The sequence below is a fragment of the Macrotis lagotis genome, chromosome 6 (assembly GCF_037893015.1).
Source record: "Macrotis lagotis isolate mMagLag1 chromosome 6, bilby.v1.9.chrom.fasta, whole genome shotgun sequence".
In the NCBI taxonomy this organism is placed as follows: Eukaryota; Metazoa; Chordata; class Mammalia; order Peramelemorphia; family Peramelidae; genus Macrotis; species Macrotis lagotis.
Genome location: NC_133663.1, coordinates 27,472,350 through 27,491,878, shown reverse-complemented (window position 1 = coordinate 27,491,878; position 19,529 = coordinate 27,472,350). Strand labels below are relative to the sequence as shown.

General features: G+C 37.4%; 1 protein-coding gene across 1 annotated transcript in view; it reads left to right on the top strand.

Moving 5' to 3' along the window:
• The window catches only part of WDR49 (WD repeat domain 49), a 231,006-nt gene that overhangs the window by 163,952 nt on the left and 47,525 nt on the right, over positions 1-19,529 (top strand). The window contains exons 9-12 of the mRNA XM_074192518.1: positions 3,082-3,212; positions 5,772-5,870; positions 13,205-13,372; positions 17,699-17,886. Of these exons, the coding sequence (XP_074048619.1) occupies positions 3,082-3,212; positions 5,772-5,870; positions 13,205-13,372; positions 17,699-17,886 (586 nt within the window). The remainder of the gene's footprint in view (positions 1-3,081; positions 3,213-5,771; positions 5,871-13,204; positions 13,373-17,698; positions 17,887-19,529) is intronic.

The window sequence follows — 19,529 nt, the reverse complement described above, 5'->3', positions numbered from 1 at the left end:
GTGATTCTTTTTTTTCTAAAGTTTTTGCAAGGCAAATGGGGTTAAGTGGCTTGCCCAAGGCCACACAGCTAGGTAATTATTAAGTGTCTGAGGTCGAATTTGAACTCAGGTGCCTTACTCTATATGCACTGTGCCACCTAGCCACCCCTGATAAGGCAATTGATTCTAAAGAGAATATCTCTAAACCAACTTCAGCTATTCAATTCGATAAGAATTTTTAAGTGGGGCAGCTAAATGGTGGGATGGAGAGCATTAGGTCCAGAGTCAAGAAGACTCATCTTACTGAGTCAAAATCTGATCCCAAATCTCTTATCCTGAGTGAGTCACTTAACCCTTTCTATCCTGGTTTCATCATATATAAAATGCATTGGAATAGGAAATACAAACCACTCCAGTATCTCTGCTAAGATAAATTTGAATGAGGTCATGAAGGATTGGACATGCCTGAAAAACCATCTAATTGATAACAAATGTTGGCATGTCATGGTGCCAGACATTTGCTATATAAAGACAAAATGTAAAGCAGGCCCTTCCCTCATTGAGCTTACAATGTCCTGGAGGGGGAACAACAAGAACATAGATAAGAAAATGCAAAGTAATTAAATCATTATGCCTAAAATTAATTAGCATTTATCTAGGGCTTGAAGGTCTGAAAAGTTTACATACATTACCATAGTTTATCCTCATTATTCCATTTGGACTGCTAGATGGCAAAGTGGATAGAATTCATTATACCTGGATTCTGGGAGTCCTTAATTCAAATCTGGTCTCAGACACTTATTAGCTTTGGGGCCTTGGGCAAGTCAATTAATCTCTTTGCCTCAGTTTCTTCAACTATAAAAATGAGGATAATGATTTCTCCCAGGGTTATTGTGAGACTCAAATAAGATATTTGTAAAATGCTTTGTTTTGCAATCCTTAAGCATTGTGTTAATATTAGCTAGTATTTTTGGTGAGGAAAATGAGACAGATCTAAGGTAAGTGACTTGCCCAGAGTCACAAAGTGAATAAGTATCTGAGATTGCTTTGATCGAAGGCCTTTGTGATTCTAGGTACAAGGCTATCTACTGCACCACTCAGCTGTCTATAAATAAGATATATCCAGGATAAATTGGAGATGATCATCAGATTAAAGGAACTGGCATTAAGGGGGATCAGGGCAGGCTTCTCATGGCAAGTGAGATTTTAGCTTGAATGTGAAGGAAGAAATAGCAGATAAGGAGGGAGAGTATTCTAATTATGGGGAATAGTCAGTGAAAATACTTGGAGTCTGGATATCAAAAGACTTATTCAAGGGACAGCAGTATCACTGGATTGTAAAGTATATGGTGGGGAGAGAGATGTAACAGTATTGGATTTTAGGAGTCTGTGAAAGACTTGAATATAAAACAAAGGATTGTGCATTTGACATTTGAGGTAACAAGGAGTTTATTGAATGGGGGTATTGGTAATAGGGTCAGATTTGGACTCGAGGGAGATTAATTTAACTGCTAAGTGGAGGATGAACTGGACTGAGAAAGATGAATTAGGGAAACCAACCTGCAGGAAGTTATAATAATCTAGAAGTGAGGAGGACCTGTAGGAGGTTGACTGCAGTGTCCGCTGGATAGATAGGAGCATATTTGAGATATCTTATGAAGGTAAAATTGACAGCTGTTGGCAGGAGATTCGCCATTGGGACTGAGAGAGATTAGGATAGCATCTAGTTTGCAAAGCTGGATAGCTGGAACATTGGTAGGACCCTTGAAAGTACATGGAACTTTAGAAGGAAGGATGGTTTGGGGAGAGATGCTGTTCTCTATCCCCAGTGTAGTGTCTCACTCCAACTTTGTCCCTACGCTCAGAAGTCCCCTAGAAACCAGGGATTCCCAACATCACTCCCTCCATTAAGGCACATTTATCTTCTGCAGTATTTCCTCAGAGTCCTGTTTTTTGACTTATTTTCTAATTCATGCTAAGGTATTGAGGACTATTAATAAATAACTGGTCATTTCCACAACTCCAACAAACTCCTCTTCCAACTCTGCACTTAATTTTACAAGACACTTCTATCTCCTCTAAAGTTCTGTTCAGGTGTCTGTGGAAAGACGATGACCTGGAGGTCTTAAAAGTAAAGCCAGTATAGTGTATGACCTGAACCATCCCTCCAAGAGTAAAAGGCTGAGGATGTCATCCAAGGACCAGACTAGCTAGATTTTAAGAGATTCACAATCAATAGTTTTACAGGGCAAAATTTTGAAATTGTCAGCCCTCACAGGTTTTTAGCGACCATTTCAGTCATGTCTAATGGATACCTTCATTGATCATTCATGGAACTCCTTTGCTCTAAAGTCTTTAGTGTCTCTCTATTGCCTACAGATAAAATTCAAACCCCTTTGCCTAGCATTCAGGATCTTCCAATCTATCTTGTTAAGCTTATCCTATTATTTCCTCCATGTACTCTACATTATTTTCCTGCCTCCATTTCTTTGCTTGCATTCTTCCCTATGCCGCTCTTTGTCTGTCCCTCTCAACTGTATCTATCACCAGTTTTACTTATTTTCTCAATTCCTACTACCCATTCCCTCAATGTCCAACTCAAAATCGAGCTGCCTGAAACTTTTCCCCATCTTCCAGATCTTTCTTCCTTAAACTTTACAACATGGTTTGTTTTCTACCCTTTCTTCATATTATAATTATCTGTCTATAACATTACTATTAGTTGGGTGACCTAACTTAAGCTGGGGTTCCTGGAGACTGTGGACTTAGATGCAAAAAAAAATTATTTTTCTGTTCTAATCCATGAAGCAGAATTTTCTTCAGTTATTGAAACTGATTCAGAGAGTGTCTATAGAATTCTCCAGTCTGCCCAATGAGTCCTCAATTCAAACAAAATAGTCAGAGACAATATCTTCTCATCATTTAGCAAGGGGTTTCCATTAAGTAGTATATAAATATTTGGGGAATTAAAATGTTTCTATTGACAGTTTTTTGTCAGCCCTTAAGTTCCCTCCCCCCCACCCCCACCCCCAAGTGATGAGTTAGCCTTTTATCTTAGACTGCACTATTGGATATGGATGAATTCTTAATCTCTTTCCCCAGGGCAATGACCATCTTTAGAGTTCACAACTTCTCTCCGCTTTTGGTTCAGCCTGAAGAATGGAAAGGAGGGGCACAGCATCAGGAAGACATCTTATGTGCTGCATTTTTACCTCCACAGACTCTAGTTACAGGTCATGGAACATTAATTTGACAATCCATGCTGAAGGTTTAAATTATTTCCTTCTCAAAAAAAAAATCAGAATGTGTTCATTTGTAAAATGAAAATCTCTTCTATGGGGAACATGTTTTATGTTCTTGCTATTTCCTGACCTTCTCTCTCTTACTTTCTCCTACTTTTTTCTACTCAATAGGATCATAAATTTATAATTATAGACTCTAAAAGGACTTTAGAGATTGTCTAGTCCCTTATTTTTACAGATGAGGAAACTGAGCTCTCAAGAGGCAAAGTGATGTCACCAAAGAGCCATAGAAATAAAGCCAAAATTTACTCTGGAATCAATCTAATCCAATTCTTTCATGTTACAGATGAGAAAAATAGAATAAGTATCTTGTCCAAAATCATATAGACATGAAGTATCAGAGAAGGGATTTGAACTCAGTTCCTTTGACTCTCTCCAACATACCATTTTACATTATAAAAGCTTCTTGGCAAATAATTTTGGAGTCCTGTCATTATATAAGAAAATCTAGCCCACACAGATTGGAGAGTCTCACTATACCTTTTGTCCCATAGCATGTTAGTAAATAAGAGCTTTTGGAAATGTAGATGGTTTGTTTTAAGATGAAATACTGTCCAAATGTTGCATCATTTCTTGCCAAGGAAAATTAAGTTATGAGAACAAATTCCTATAAATGTTATCAATGAGTTTTCATTTTTGCAGAATGAATTAAAAAAAAAACTAACTCCCAAAACAAAAGTAAAGAACAGATCAGCAAATGGAATGAAGCAGGATATGATTACCCCAAATTCTCAAAAGAATGAAAGATGAATGGATTGAAGTAGAACCAGATAGGAAATAGATCTTGAAGGTAGAACAGAAGTTTTTCCAGAAATGGGATCTAAAAAACAAGGGTTTTTTTTTTCCTGCAAAAAATTAATTGCCTCTTGGGAGTGGTAGGTGTTAAAAGTAAACTCTACAGTGTGATTAGTGACTCATAGCCTGAACCCTTGTGGGAAACTCTCTATTCTTTAATAGGGAGAATCCCTCCAATAAGCAGATCACAATTCATTTGTACTTAACCACTTTTGAGAGTTGTCTGGGGGACCCTGAAGGTTAAAATGTTCTGACTGGAGTTATAGTCAAGCCATATTCTGATTCTGAGGGCTTACTTGCTATTAACTAGGTCATATTGTCTCTAGAGATACTGAAATATAATAGACATAAATCAAACACTTAATAGTCCTTATTGTAACATCCTTAAAATATATATTTGCATATTACACACAATGCACATAAACATATGCATATATATATGAATATTGCTTGAATATGTTTTCTAAGAAAAAATTATGTTTATCTTCCACGTTGGATGCTATTTGAATAGTTGTTTCATAAGTCACTCCTTTATTTATCTTGTTTCATTAATGTGAAATGAAAATGCTTGTTCCCTGTGAGTTTGACTAGGGAACAAATGAAACAAGATAACGTAGTCCCTCAAACTTTCAGTCCAATTCTATACTTAGGAATGAATGTTTTTTTGCCCATCCTTTATATCTCTTCTCCTTCTTCCATCTTTTATCATTATTCTTTCTTGTCCTTGGTATATAGTGGGAAGCTAGATTAGATTTGAGGACAGATCTGGGTTCAAATTTTTATGCTGTCACTAGCCATGTGATTTTCAACAAGTCACTTAAATTCTATGGGGCTCTGTTTCCCAGGTAAAAAAGGTAGGAAGGAGGACTAGATAGCCCCTGTGGTTCTATCTGGATCTGGGACCTATAAAGATTCCTGTGACCTGAAAGATAAAAGATAATTTCTTAAAGTCCCTTCTGGCCCTAATTCTCATCAAGTACACACTATGTACTTCCAGTCATGCTCTCCCATTAATGGACTTCCATGTTCTAATTTTAAATAAGGCCCAAAAAAGATTGGATGGTATAAATTTTACTTTTAAATGAGATAGCATCATTCTTTTTTATTTTTATTTAAGGCAATGGCATTAAATGACTTGCCCAAGGTCACACAGCTAGGCAATTATCAAGTGTCTGAGACTGGATATGAATACAGGTCCTCCTGACTCCAAGGCAGATGCTCTATTCACTGCACCACCTAGCTGCTCCCAGCATCATTCTTTTTAGATTTTTATGGGTCTGAAATAAACTTACCATATGGATTAATTTTGTATTTGTACAGTATGAGAAAGAAACTTGAATGTATTTAAATATTGCATATGTATGCATATATGTTATGGGGGGGTGTTTGGAAAGGTGAGAGCAATAAAAAGGAGATATGAGAGTAGCAAAGAAAGGAAAGAATGAAATAAATGAAGGAAAAAGGATGAGGAAGAGAAGGCAACAAAAAGAGAGAACTGGGGAAGAAAGAATTCAATTGTGTTCATTTCACCTTGGATAATCCCAAAGCTTCTCCCCCCCCTTCCCCAGAAGAGAAACTAATGTTCCATTACTGATAAAATATAGCTACCTATGTTTACCTGTCCTCTGAGATTTTCTTGCTAATCTAGTTTTTTTTTGTTTTGATGATTTGTGCTTTTTATCCTGCCAACCACAGGGAGTTATGATGGGGAAATTCTCATATGGAATAATAGTACAGAAAATGCTCACCATATCCTGCATCCATATCACCAGCGATGGCTGCATTCAAAATGGGGTTAGTACCATCTTGCAACTTGAATCCTAGGAAGACCTCAGGGAGTTTATGTGGGTTCTGTACAGACTTTGTTCAGTCTGATCACTGATAAATTATACATTATTGACCTTTATTTCAAGGGGTTGTTTACAGCTTTGTCTTGTCAAAGTGACTAAAAGAGGATCTGGAGATTTCTCGGGGTCAGCTAATTCTCCAACACATGTTTCTACTTTGTCTTTTTTTTTCAGGGACACTAATTTTTTGCTTTCATTGGATTTCCTTTTGGCCAATAAACTTCACCAAATTGCTTCAGATGTAGCCTTGAGGGAGTCTTTAAAACTTTTCTGTGAAAGCTGGAACTTCTCTTCATCATTTCCTTTGATTTTTACTAGTTATTAGGAATGTCACTTGGAGGTTGATTTTTATTTTTTCTGTATTAGAAGGGTGGAATTGAGTCAGATTTTATGATAGTCTAATGGAGCCCAAGATACACCTTTTTTGCTGGAACAAAATGACTTGACACTTACCTTTCTGACTTTGAATTAGTTTCAGACAAGTTTCTCCATTGCCTAATTTATTTGAATAATGAATGTGTATTTTGTTAAACCACTGTCTCAATGTATCTCAATGACACTTTTCAAATAGCCTCAACTTGCCCCTGAAAAAAAGATCAGTCATCAAATATACTTTTTTCTGATCTGTTTAGGAAATTATCAGTTGAGAAGTCAGCCTTTCTCACCTCCAAAGACTTGGTTATTCAGGCTCACTGGGAGAGTTGATAGGAAAATCAAAATCTTTTCGTGTCCCAGTCAAGGAGCAGTGGGTTTGGAGTCAGAGAATCACAATTTTAAACTTTGCTCATCTACTTAATCCCCTTTTGACTTTGAATAAGTCATTTAACTTCTCTTGCTTTAGGTTTCCTCATTTGTAAACTGAAGGGGTTGGACTAGATGGTTGACCTCTTGGGTCCCTTCTAGAACTATGAACCTTGAACACTAGAAAAGTCTTGAATTACCCAGCAAAATCATAGAGAGTGGAATTTCCATGTCTTTTATGAGATGGTAGGAGTGTGGATTAGGGATAGAGAATGAAAATAGACCATAGATTTATGATCATTTAGCTATGATTATTGGATTATAGATGTAGAGTTGGGAGGCTATTGAGTCCCATACCCTAATTTTATAGATGAGGTAACCAAAGCATAGACTTTCCCATAGCACACAGATAATTAGTGTCCAAGATAAAGTTTGAACTAAGGTCTTTCTGGCTCCAAGTTCAGTGCCTTCTCTGTTATCTATTACAACTTCTATCCCACCTGAGTTTTGAATGTAACTGCCTGGGTTCTTATAGCTTATGAAGAGACTTTGATTTTGAGAAAAATAGCTCTAAAGCCTTTACTGAACCATGAACTTTTCTTTTGCATTCTCCTGGTGGTAGACGCTCAGGACTTAGATTCAGGTATGATTGATGGTCATAGGAACAGGTGTTTATAGTTGAAGGCATCCTCAGCATCAACTAGTTGAATCTAGTTTACAGAAAAGGAAACTGAGCCTCAGAGAAATGACATGAGTTACTGAGGTCCCACAAGTAATAAATAAGTAACATAATTAAAATATTGGATACTCCTCATTATCTAGATTCCATGTCAGGGATTATGCTGGGTGCTAGGGATAGAAATTCCACAGGAAAAAAATGATGGTTGCTTTCAAGTTACTTATTTTTGTTTTGGAGAAAGAATTATGTAGAGAAATAGATGTATAAAATATTTCAAGGAAAGAGAAAACCCTATAATATGCAAAGAAGAACTTCTTGGAGGAAGTTGGATCTGAGATGACTCTTGAAGGGAACTAAGGAGTTTAATAGTTTACAGGTGAAGGTGGAGAACATTTTTGTCATAGGATAGAGCTTATGCAAAGGCATAAATGCCAGAGGTGAAATGGGAAGGTGAGGGATAGCAAATAGGCCAATTTGTTTGCCATCCATATTTTGGAAAGTGTTGGGGTATATGTTTGGTTGGTTGGATTTGGTCTTTGACAGAATTGTGATTTCTTTAGCATAAAGAACATCTAGTGAGGCAATGTCCTTAAACAATGAAGATCAGCAATTGCTCTGGAACTTACTTTGTTACAGATATTCCTGGGACAATGGGAAGTTAAGTTATTCACCACATGTATCCAAGGCAAGTCTTTGGTGCATTCCTGATCCCAGCACCAGCCATAGCGTTTCTCTTGAAAGGGCGGTTATGTGACATTTCTAGAAAATTAGTCTAGAAAAAAGATTATCAAGAACTACAAACTATAAATTAAGAACTATAAATTCTTAGATGAATATGATGCCTATGTCCTCTGGTCTAATGGTGACTGGCAAATGTTGGCAGAATGCTGGGAATGCAGTCATCATTTCTTGAACAGGTCTTCCCACTTCTGTTGAAATGCACATTAATAGTATAGGAAAATGTGGACCCATCCTCTCTATTCCATTCTATTCCACTCTCTTCTCTACTCCACTCAGTTAGCCAATAAGCATTAGTACTGGTGACAGAAATCACAAGTGAAAAGCAATCCCTGCCCTTAAGGAGCTTGTGGTCTATTTGGGAGAAGTCACATTCACAAAGACAAGTGAGCACAGCACATGAACCAAATACAAAAGCAATGATTGGGCAAAACCATTCATTATGTCCAGAAAGCTCTTTTTAAATTTTTGATCAATGTGACACTTGAACTGAGCCTTAAAGGGAACTGGGTATTCAGAGAAGAGATTTAGAAGGGAAGGCATTCCAGTCATGGTAAAAAACCTATGCAAAGTCATGGAGGTGAGAGATGGAAAGTCATATTTGAGTTGTAGTTTGGTTTGGGCATTAGGAAAAGAGGAGAATAATCAGCCTGGAAAGAAAGACTTGTGCCAGATTGTGAGAGTTTTTCAATATTTTTTATTTTTAATTTACATTTTATATTGAAGACAGTAGGGGACTACTGAAGTTTCTGAAGTCAGGGTAGAATGTGATTAGGTTGGTGCTTTAAGAATAACAACATAAAAAAAGCTTCTGAGGCTGAATTTGAACTCAGGACCTCCTGACTCCAGGCCAGTGCTCTATTCACTGTGCTACCTTGGGCAAGTCACTTAACTCCATGACCTGCAAAAAAGCAACTTAAGAAACTTAAAGCATAACAACATAAACTGTAATCAATACATTGATTATTCTGATCAATACAATGGTCTAAGGCATTTCCATAGGATTTATGATGAAAAATGTTATCTACCTCCAAAGAGACAATTGAATGCTGAATGCAAATTGAAACAGATTTTCTTTATGTTTTTTGTTTCTTGCCTATTTTTTAACAACATAAGCCAATATAGAAATATATTTTGCATGAATTTATATGTATAATTAGAGTCTTACTCACTGCCTTCTTAAAGTTTCAGGGGAAGAGGTGGAGAGAGAAAAAAAAGAATTTGGTACTAAGTGTTTTTAAGATTGTAAAATTTTTAAGAATTAAATAAATAATAAAAAAAATTTCAGCCTGACAGTTGTGTGGAAGAGAGATTGGAGAAGCTAGAGGATGAATTTGGGGACTATTGTAATAGCCCAGAAGAGGCATATTGAGGACCTAGACAAAGGTGGTTCCCAAATTTCAAATGCGAAATACAGTTTTGCTCTTTGCGTTATTATTCTAGACATACATTATATTATATTATAGAACAAAAAAGTTATAGAAAAGAGATGAGGAAACAAAATGACCAATTTGTAAACATGCTAAACCCAAATGTACATGGTACACCTTTCATTAGACTGCTCACCTCTGAGATGATGGGGTGGGATAGAAGGGTGGAAGAAAATTGTATAATATAAATGAGTGAATGAATTGAATGCTGAAAAACTTTCATAACATGTAATTGGAAAAATAAAAAAATCAATAAAAAAAGAAGAGAGATAAGAGAGAAATATAAGATTTACTCTGAACATTGGGCAAACCATATCTTTAAAATTCAATACTGTTTGAATTGTACTTTATTAAACAAATAGTCCTATTTTTCTATCATTGTGGCCTAGAGAAAGCCTAATGAAATATTGCCTATTTACAGTCAGAAATTTGTCTCTAAACAACTCACTAGCAAGCAGCAGTATCACCAGCATCTTAAACATTCATATTATCAGCATGAGTGATGCTCATTAAAAATTCCTTGGGATTGTTACTGATGAGGAATAATCAGCTGAAAATGTCAGGTACCTGACTCATGTTTACCATGAACACCTGAGACTGTAGGGAGAATTTATATACTTCAAGGTGTGGCTTCATGCAGGGCTTTTTCCTGGGCCACCATGTGAAGTGTCTGCTGATTGGCAACTAAGAGAAACCCACACTAAGAATGCAGAGTTTTGAATGAGGATGGGTATATAAAATACATGGGAGTTTTAAAATAGTTCATAAAAAAAAAGTAATGGGGGGCAGCTAGGTGGCACAGTGGATAGAGCACTGGCCCTGGAGTCAGGAGTACCTGGGTTCAAATCTGGCATCAGACATTTAATAATTACTTAGCTGTGTGGCCTTGGGCAAGCCACTTAACCCCATTGCCTTGGAAAAAAACTTAGAAAAAAAGAATAAAAAAGTATGATGGCTTTGGGTTGCAAACCCATGAAGCTCTTTGCTACAGTAACTCGATTTTATGGATGAAGAAAAACCGGTAAGTCCATCCATGGAGCTACCCAAAGCACTTGGCTAACCCAACACACATTTATTAGGCCTCTACTACATAGTACCCTTCTTCAATGTCCTATCATGAAGTGTGAGTGATAGCAGGTTCTTAGTGAGAACCCATTTAACTGGAAGATCTGAGCTTAATACATAGCTCATAAACTTAACTATGTGTGTGTGAGAACCTGGGATAGTCACTTAATCTTTCCTGGATTCAGTTTCCTCATCTATAAAGTAGGAATACTAGCATTTTCTTCATAGAAAGAATTAAATGGGGGTGGTAGGTGGTAATAATTACCTAGCTGTGTGGCTTTGGGCAAGCCACTTAATCCCATTGCATTGCCCCCCCCCAAAATAAAAGAATTAAATGAGTGAATTGATAGGAAAAAAGGAACTGAGTCTCTATTACATGCCAAGCAATATCCCAGGTGCTTTACAAGTAGCTGACTTAATTCTTATAACAAAATGCAGAGGTAGGCACTGTTATTAATCTCATTTTACAGGTATGGAAGCTGAGGCAGATAGAGGTTGAGTAGTTTGCCCAAAGTCACATGTATGGTAAAAGTCTGAGGTCAAATTTGAACTCAGATTTGACTTCAAGGCCAGTGCTATTGTCCATGGTACCACCTAGTGGCCTAAAGTGCTTTGAAAACCTTAAAATGACATAAATGCTATTTTTGTTATAATTTCAATTATTATTACCACTACCATCATCATCATCATTACATTCTTAATATAGATCAGACACTGCATTAAGGTCTGGGATTATAGAAAAAAACAAACATTGTGAGGCAGCACGTCAATAAGCATTTATTTTGTTGTTCAGTTATTTTCAGTTGTATCTGACAACATGATACATGTGGGATTAGTTTATCTGGTTGGTTTTTGGCACAGATACTGGGGTGATTTGCCCTTTCTTTTTCAAGCTCATTTTATACATGAGAAAACTGAGGAAAACAGGTTAAATGACTTGCCCAGGGTCACAGAGCTAGTAAATGCTGAGGCCATATTTGAACTCAGGAAGATGAATCTTTCTGACTTCAGACCGGATGCTCCATGATCAATAGTATCACTCAGCAGAAGTATATATCATTATCTACAATTTAGTCAAGTCTTCTGTTAAATATTGGAGATGAAAAGAAAGGTGAAAAATAATGCCTTCTCTCCAGGTGCTCAGCCGTCATGGAAAGACAAAGTGAGAACAACTCTGGGCAGGTGAGAAATATACAGGATAGATTGGAGATGATCTTGGGGGATAGGTAGGGGTGGCATCTTGTAAGAAGGTGGGCTTTTATCTGCAACTTTAGAAGCTGGAGAAGCCAGGAGGTGGTGATGAGGAGTGAGAGCATTCCAGGCATGGGATTTAGAGAAATTAGCCAGTCATGAAATGCAGTTTTTTTGTGTGAGGGCTAGCAGGGAGGCCATGTAATCAGATGGTGGGGAACATGGGGGACTGAAAAGTGGGAGATAGATGGTCAAGGTTAAAGGAGGACAGACTTTTTAGGGTTTTGAATTCCACACAGAAGATTTTATATTTGATATATTTATATTTGAGTTGATAGGAAGCCACTGGTGTTTAATGAATGGGAGGTGACACTGTCAGATCTGAACTTTAGGAAGATGAATTTGACAGTTGACTGGAAGATGAATCGAAGTGGGTCTGAAGTGGATAGAATCTGTTTTTGGAAAGCTCACATTCTAATGGAGGAGGTAATATGGAAACAGCTATGTATTTTCCACAGATATACAGAGAATAAAAGAGATAATTTCAGAGAGAAAGCACTAGTAGTGGAGTTGCTGCTGCTGCTGGTGGTGATGGAGAATGAAAAGCATCCTCCTTCAGAAGGTGGGATTTGATCCGAGTCTTGAATGTCAAAGGACCTGGATTCAGGAAGACCTGAGATCAAATTCTGCCTCAGATTCTTACTAATTCTGTGACCTAGGCAAATCATTTCACTTCACTCAATCTTAGTTTTCTCAACTCTAAAATAATAAAAGTATTATAAAATGTAATCTATGATGATGATGATGATAATGATTTTTGTCATTGTAGAGTACAAATTCTAGTAAGTCTTAACGTGTTTGAAATGGCCTTAAGAATGGACCTGCTCAGGGGCGGCTAGGTGGTGCAGTGGATAGAGCACCAGCCCTGGACTCAGGAGTACCTGAGTTCAAATCCAGCCTCAGACACTTAATAATTACCTAGCTGTGTGGCCTTGGGCAAGCCACTTAACTCCATTTGCCTTGCAAAAACCTAAAAAAAAAAAAAAGAATGGACCTGCTCAGTCAATAGTTGTGGAACCTCTTTGGATGAATTCAATGAGATTTTTTACCAAGTTGACTTTAGGGTCCTGAATTTTTTGGCAACTCAGGAAGACTCTGTACCATAAGGTATCATCTTTAATGAAAAAAAATACCCACAGCAACAGAGCAACACATTGTAGTTGTCTGTGGGTCACTTGTTGGGGATATTACAGAGGGGGCTCAGAAATGAGCTCATTGTGATGACTTCTGATTTCCCTTCCAGTTCTAAAAATTGAAGATTTTTATTTAAGGAAGAAAAGGGAGCAAACAATATATTCTTGAAGTTATTTAAAAATAGCTTTGAGTGAATGTCCCTTCACATAAAACCAATTCACTTCATCTTTGTTTCAGATGGAGATGCAGACCCTCAAAAACAACCCAGGGCTGAAAAGGGATGCTCCATTCCCCTCTCTGCAGGGAAGACCATTCTAGGAGTTAACTCCTCTGAGACTGACACCACTGAGGGAAATCATGCTGTTTTGAGACTTTCCTTCCTGGAAGCTAGGAAAAATATTACAGTGACAGGTAAAAAGTCTTTCTATGTTGCCGGCTGTCTTTGACTTTATATAGAATGTCAGAAAAAGGGAATATAAAGAAAGAGTGTTTGGGGGGATGGATGATGTCTTCCTACTTAGAATTTAGAAATAAATGGAGAGCTGTGATCAAGGAATGTCACAGGGTTAGAGGGTCAAATCAACCTCTGGAGTCAGGTCATAGGTATGGGCATTTTATTGACTTAAACACCCAGATGAGGAAACTTTACTTGGTTATCTGCTGTACTCAGAGATGAAATGGCTAACCCAGAATTACTAAGTATCTGATGGGATTTGAACCTAGGTCTTCCTGAATTCAAATCTGGTCTATGGTACCACACTTTGTTGCTGTTGTTGTTAAGTCATTTTCAGTTAGGAACTCATTCCTTGTGACCCCATTTGAAATTTTCTTGGTAGAGATAGTAGAATGGCTTGCCATTTCCCTCTCAGGTCATTTTTATAGATGAGAAAACTGAGGCAGGGTTAAATGAGGTAAGGTTAAATGACCTACCCAGTGTCACACAACTAGCATCTGTGGTCAAATTTGAATTTAGGAAGATGAGTCTTCCTGACTCCAGGCCAGATGCTCTATCCATTACACCGCTTAACTTTCCACTGTACCAGTCTACCTCTGGTTCAGCTTCAGGATATATTAAAAGACTCAATGATCCTTACGATACTGATTGGCAGTGATGCTTCTTTCTAACACTGAGCCATTTGACAATGCTAAGGACTTCCTTTGGTGGTGAGAAGTTTCTTTTGTGTCTCCTGGGGAGGTTGGGACCAACAGCAGATGTAGAGGCCGTTGCTCTGATAGATTCCATTGGAGTTGCTCCCCTGGAAGCTGTCGGCAGGGAACTGAAGTAGAGTAGGGCAAATGAGAGCATGAAAAGGAGATATAGAATTCAAGGCAGCAGATCCAAATTTTCTTCCAAAGGACCCAACCAGGTAGGAAAGAAAGGCAAAAATTGAGATGAAGTATGAAAACTTACTGCAAGGAAATGAAGAAGAAAGAGGGTCCAGACTAGGAGATTACGAACAATATCTCCTCAGCATCTGGACTAGGCAGGTAGTTAAGTCTTGTTGTTCAGCTGTTTCAGTCCTTTCAGACTCTTTGGGATCTCATTTTGGGTTTTCATGGCCAAAATATTGGCATGATTTGCATTTCCTCCTCCAGCTCATATTATAGATGGAGAAACTGAGGTAAACAGGTTTAAGTGAATTACCCAGCTAGTAAGTGGCTGAGATCAGATTTGAACTCATTTGAGTCTATACCAATCATTCCTAGGAGTGAGTGTTGATAGTGATACTAGCTGGCATTTGTGAAGAACATAACAGATACCTCATTCATGTCTTGAAGAAACCCTATAGGGTCAAGAACAGAAGCATGATTCTCCATTCTTTAGATAGGAAATGAAAGTTCAGAGTGTTTGAATGAACTGCCTATTTGACACCCACAAGATCCCATTTCATAGGGTGTTGGGATATCAAGTTGAATCAGAACTTGGAAGTCACTCTTTCTTCCTTTCAGAGAAGAGGAAATGGAAGCCAGGAGTTAAGTGACTAACCAAGTCACTAAGGTAGTAAGGTGCCCTGTTGGAATTTAAATTCTAATCCTTGGACCCTTGAAGTCTAGCACTATCCCAAGAAGATCCCAACTAATACGACAGAGTATCCTTTGCCTAGGGATCAAATAACCTTTAATTTGAGCCTTATTCAAATATGTTCAGTAAGTCAGAGAGATCATCTGGTCCAATGTCCTCATTTTACAGAGAAAGAAATCTAGTCCTGTAGAAGTTAAATGATTTAGCCAATATCTTGCAAATCCAGGATTTGAATCCAGGCCTTCTGATGCCAAATATGCTTTTTATTGTCTTTCATAACCATTTTAGATTTGATAACTTTAGCAAAAGTCTTTCTTGGGGGGGGTCAAAATCTTTCAGTGTTCTAATGAGCAAATCAGTTCATCTGGCATTTTAGCAGCAATGTAATTGAAAATCAGTTGATTGATTTTTATTCTCCTTTCTATAAATTGGATTAGCATTGTTGAGATAAGGCTTTAATTTACTCAGAGATCCTGGAAAGCAACACACAGTTTGGAAGCATTCATGGAACAATGATAAGAGGGCTGGATTTTGCATTCAGAGGATCTGGGTTTGGATTGTAACTCTTTTTCTTACTGCTCCTATGTCTCTGAGCAAGTCAATTTATCTGTTGAGTTTTTCTCTCAAACACTTTAATTTTATGTTCAGGGACAGGGTTAGCTTTTCATTTTTTTTAAGCATTTAGAAGTCAACCAGAAGTTCACCCTTATAGCGACCTTATAGGAAAAAAAAATGGGGCAATTTGCTTTCTCATATGCACTTTCTCTCCCTCTAATTTACCTTTCCCATAAAATTTTCCACACATTAAAATATCAATGTAGATAGACCCAGTAGACTTTTGTAAATACTATTGTATTCTTAAAATATCTTGAGACAAGTGTGATAAAAAAATTCCCTCATTTCTAAATCTCACTAGTATTCAGGGCAGAAGCTATTATCCAAAATGGCCCTCCCCATTTTCTCAACTTTAATTCATTCTAATGTTATTGGTATTTCCCAAATGTTTCCACTACAGTGACTCCACTCCATTATTTTTGCTTTAGGCAGACCTGAGTGTGAATCAGCAGCACATTTGTGAAGCTAATTTGAACCCATCTGCAGATTTTTCATATAATAATAGGATTGTTGGCATTGAAGGATAATTTAAGCAAGGCATATCTGTAAAGCTCACTCTGACTGGAAAATGAAAAGGGTATTTTAAGCCCATAAACAAAAATATAGCTCCACAAGAACTTCCAATATGAGTTCATCATTCATGAAAAATAGATAAAAGCTTTAAAACAAGCTCATAAATAGAATTTTAAGCATGCTGATGCTGACATATAGATAAGTCTATATCTTTAAAAATTGTGCATCTATATCTAAATCCATGGTGAATAAAATTTATCTCTCTGTAGTTTGAAGTTGATATTTCCAAGGAAAATGTTTTTTTTTTTTTTATTTAAGTGATGGTACAATTATAATTTTTAGTTGACTATATAAAGGTAGTTGACTGGCAAAAATGTCTAGAACTCTCACTTAAAATCCTCACTTTTATGTGGACAGAATAGAAAATGGATTACTTAGATGATTCCATGCTCATCAAACCAATGGAAATTTATTTCAGTCATTTTTTTTTTAGATTTTTGCAAGGCAATGGGGTTAAGTGGCTTGCCCAAGGCCACACAGCTCGGTAATTATTAAATATCTCCAGGGCTGGTGCTCTATCCACTGTGCCACCTAACTGCCCCCTATTTCAGTCTTTTAATCCTTATTCTGATGGAGAAAAGCTATTGACTGAAACCTTAGTTGACCAGGGGCCTGATCTGTCTTCTATATGTCTCAGACATATTTAGGGTAATGGAATACTTTGAGATCAAAGATTCAAATAAATAATCTGATCAACAAAAAAAGACATAAAAATACCCTCAGGTCAAAATAGTTACTGAAATAGTTAAAAAAAGAAGTTCAGGAAGATAAAAGCAGATAAAAGCCTCCAGCAAGGAGGTTAAAAGAAGTCAATAAGATTTCCTGGGGTCTCCTTGCTAAAAACCACTTTTATATTTTTCATGTCCATGAGGGCCACAGTTGGTTCCTAGGTTAAAGTACCTGGGGCAAAATTAACCCCATGTCTGAACTACAAATTCCTTTACCACTAGGGGAATGTATGTAGAGGGGGGCTGCATACTTCCCTGTCCCCCAACACTACAGTTTCATAGAATCATACACTAAGAGCTGTGGAGGGAACACACAGCTCTTAGAATCCAATGATTTTACAGTTGAAGAAATTGAATCCTAGAGAAGGTAACTGGTTTGCTCATTGTCATATAGTTAGTATGAATAAAAGCCTCTCAGGTCTTTTTACATCACGTTTGTTTCTCCTTTTATACCATAATCACTTCCAAAAGATGTTCAGTCATGACAGGGTCTTCATTTGGGATTTTCTTGGCAAAGATACTGGATACTATTCCTTTTCCAGGTCATTTTATAGATAAGGAAACTGAGGCAAACAGGATTAAGTGACTTGTCCAGGACTGAAAGTGTCTAAAAGCCAAATTTGAACTCAGAAGGATGACCCTTCCTCACTCCAACCCCAGAGCTCTATCCTCTGTGACACCTATCTTCCCCCTACAACCAAAAGGACAAAATGGAAGTATTTGAAATATTATCATTAATCACTAACATCATTCCTAATACATACTATAGCATTGATATGGGCTTCCCAATCATTTTAGGAGGAGCCAACTTGGTATCCTGTGGAGGATCTGGTTATGTCAGATTCTGGAATGTATTTAAGAAGCAGCTTGTGGCTCAGTTTGTGGCCCATAGGGGAGCTGGATCCATTATCATGACTATTGACAAGAAAAATCAGCATCTTGTGACAGGAGATCTCAATGGTTGCCTGAAAATATGGAGCATAGAGGTATGTATTGTCTCTCCGGCCTTCCTCTTTGTTCACCTGAAATGTCTTTGGCTGTTCATGCCTGTTTCCTTTATAAGAAAGGAAATGACAAAAGTGATTAGATGAGAATGATCATTTCCTATTGGGTAGCTAGGTAGTGTAGTGTAGTGTATAGAACACTGGCCTTGGAGTCAAGAGGACAGGAGTTCAAATCCAGCCTCAGATACTTGCCACTTACTAGCTGTGTGACCTTGGTCAAGTCACTTCTCCCCAATTGCCTCAAATACAGGGCCATTTCCAGTTGTTCCAAGTTATATTTAGCCACTAAACCCAGATGGCTCTGGAGGAGAAAGTGAGACTGGTGATTTAGCATAGCCCCCCTCACTCAAATCCAATTCATACGCTTTTCATGGCATCACCTCTCTGAGGTCATGGTATTCTTCCTAGGATGAAGGACAAACATCATCCTTCCCTATAACAGAGTTCAGATAATAATTTATCTAACTTAAAAATTAATTTTATCACAGATTTTCTAAGTTGGGAAAGTCTTCAGTTCAAGTCACAATTGAACAGCAATCCCCTCTATAATCCATCATAAAAGAAGGCATCTAGCTTTTGCTTAAAGAACTCCTGTTAGGGGCAACACTCTGTGTCCTAAAGCAGTCCATTTCCACTTTTTTTAAAAATTGCATTTACTCAGGGCTTTAAAATTTGCAACGTGCTTTATGAATATTATCTCATTTTATTCTCATAACACTGGGAATTGAGTCCAGTTTTTGGCTGAAGAAACTGAAAAAGGTGGTGCTTCAGCGATTTGCCCTGGGTCAGATGACTAGTATCTGAATCTTGATCCGGACTCAGATCTTGCTGGCTCCGGGTGCAACATAACTATCTTCTTGTCACTTAGCTGCCCTTTGGACAGCTCTGATTGTCAGGAAGTTTTTTCTTAGATTGAATCAAATTTTTCCCCTTAACAATGGCTATCTACTGGTACTATCCTTTGGATCCAAACAGAATAGTTTTGATATCTCTTCCATGTGATGATCCTTCAGATACTTGATTTTCTAAAACTCTGAATCCATCAACCAATTCCATCAACCTGTACCATCAACCAATCATCATAAGACTGAGTTCAAGGCCTTCCTTTATCCTATGGGTCTCAGTCTTTGGATGATCTCCAGTGGATCAAAGTCCGTCCTGCAATTTGAAGCCTAATGTAAGCACGATGCTATGGGTTTAGTTTGATTGTCATCTCTTTACTCTGAAGTACTCTTTCTTCTTAATTCAACCTAATATTGTACACGTTTTCTCGACTCCTCTGTCACACTCCTTACTCCTATTGACTTGCAAACCACTTTTGCTCCCCTCTCTCATTTATACAAACTTCTCTGTAATCACATCTGCTTCCGTCTTGTGAAGTTGATTTTCTGAACCTATGTATAATACTGCATATTTATTCTTAAATTTCACAATATTGATTTTTGTTCCAAGATGAATCAAGCATCTGATATCTAACTTTGTATTTTCTGAAAATTTTAAAGTTTGCCATCTATGCCTTTTTCCAAATTATGACTAAGAATGATAAAAAGCACCTTTTGTTGATATTGAGCTATTAATGACGCATTTTGGGGTTTGGACCTTCAAGAAGTTTTGAATCAACATAA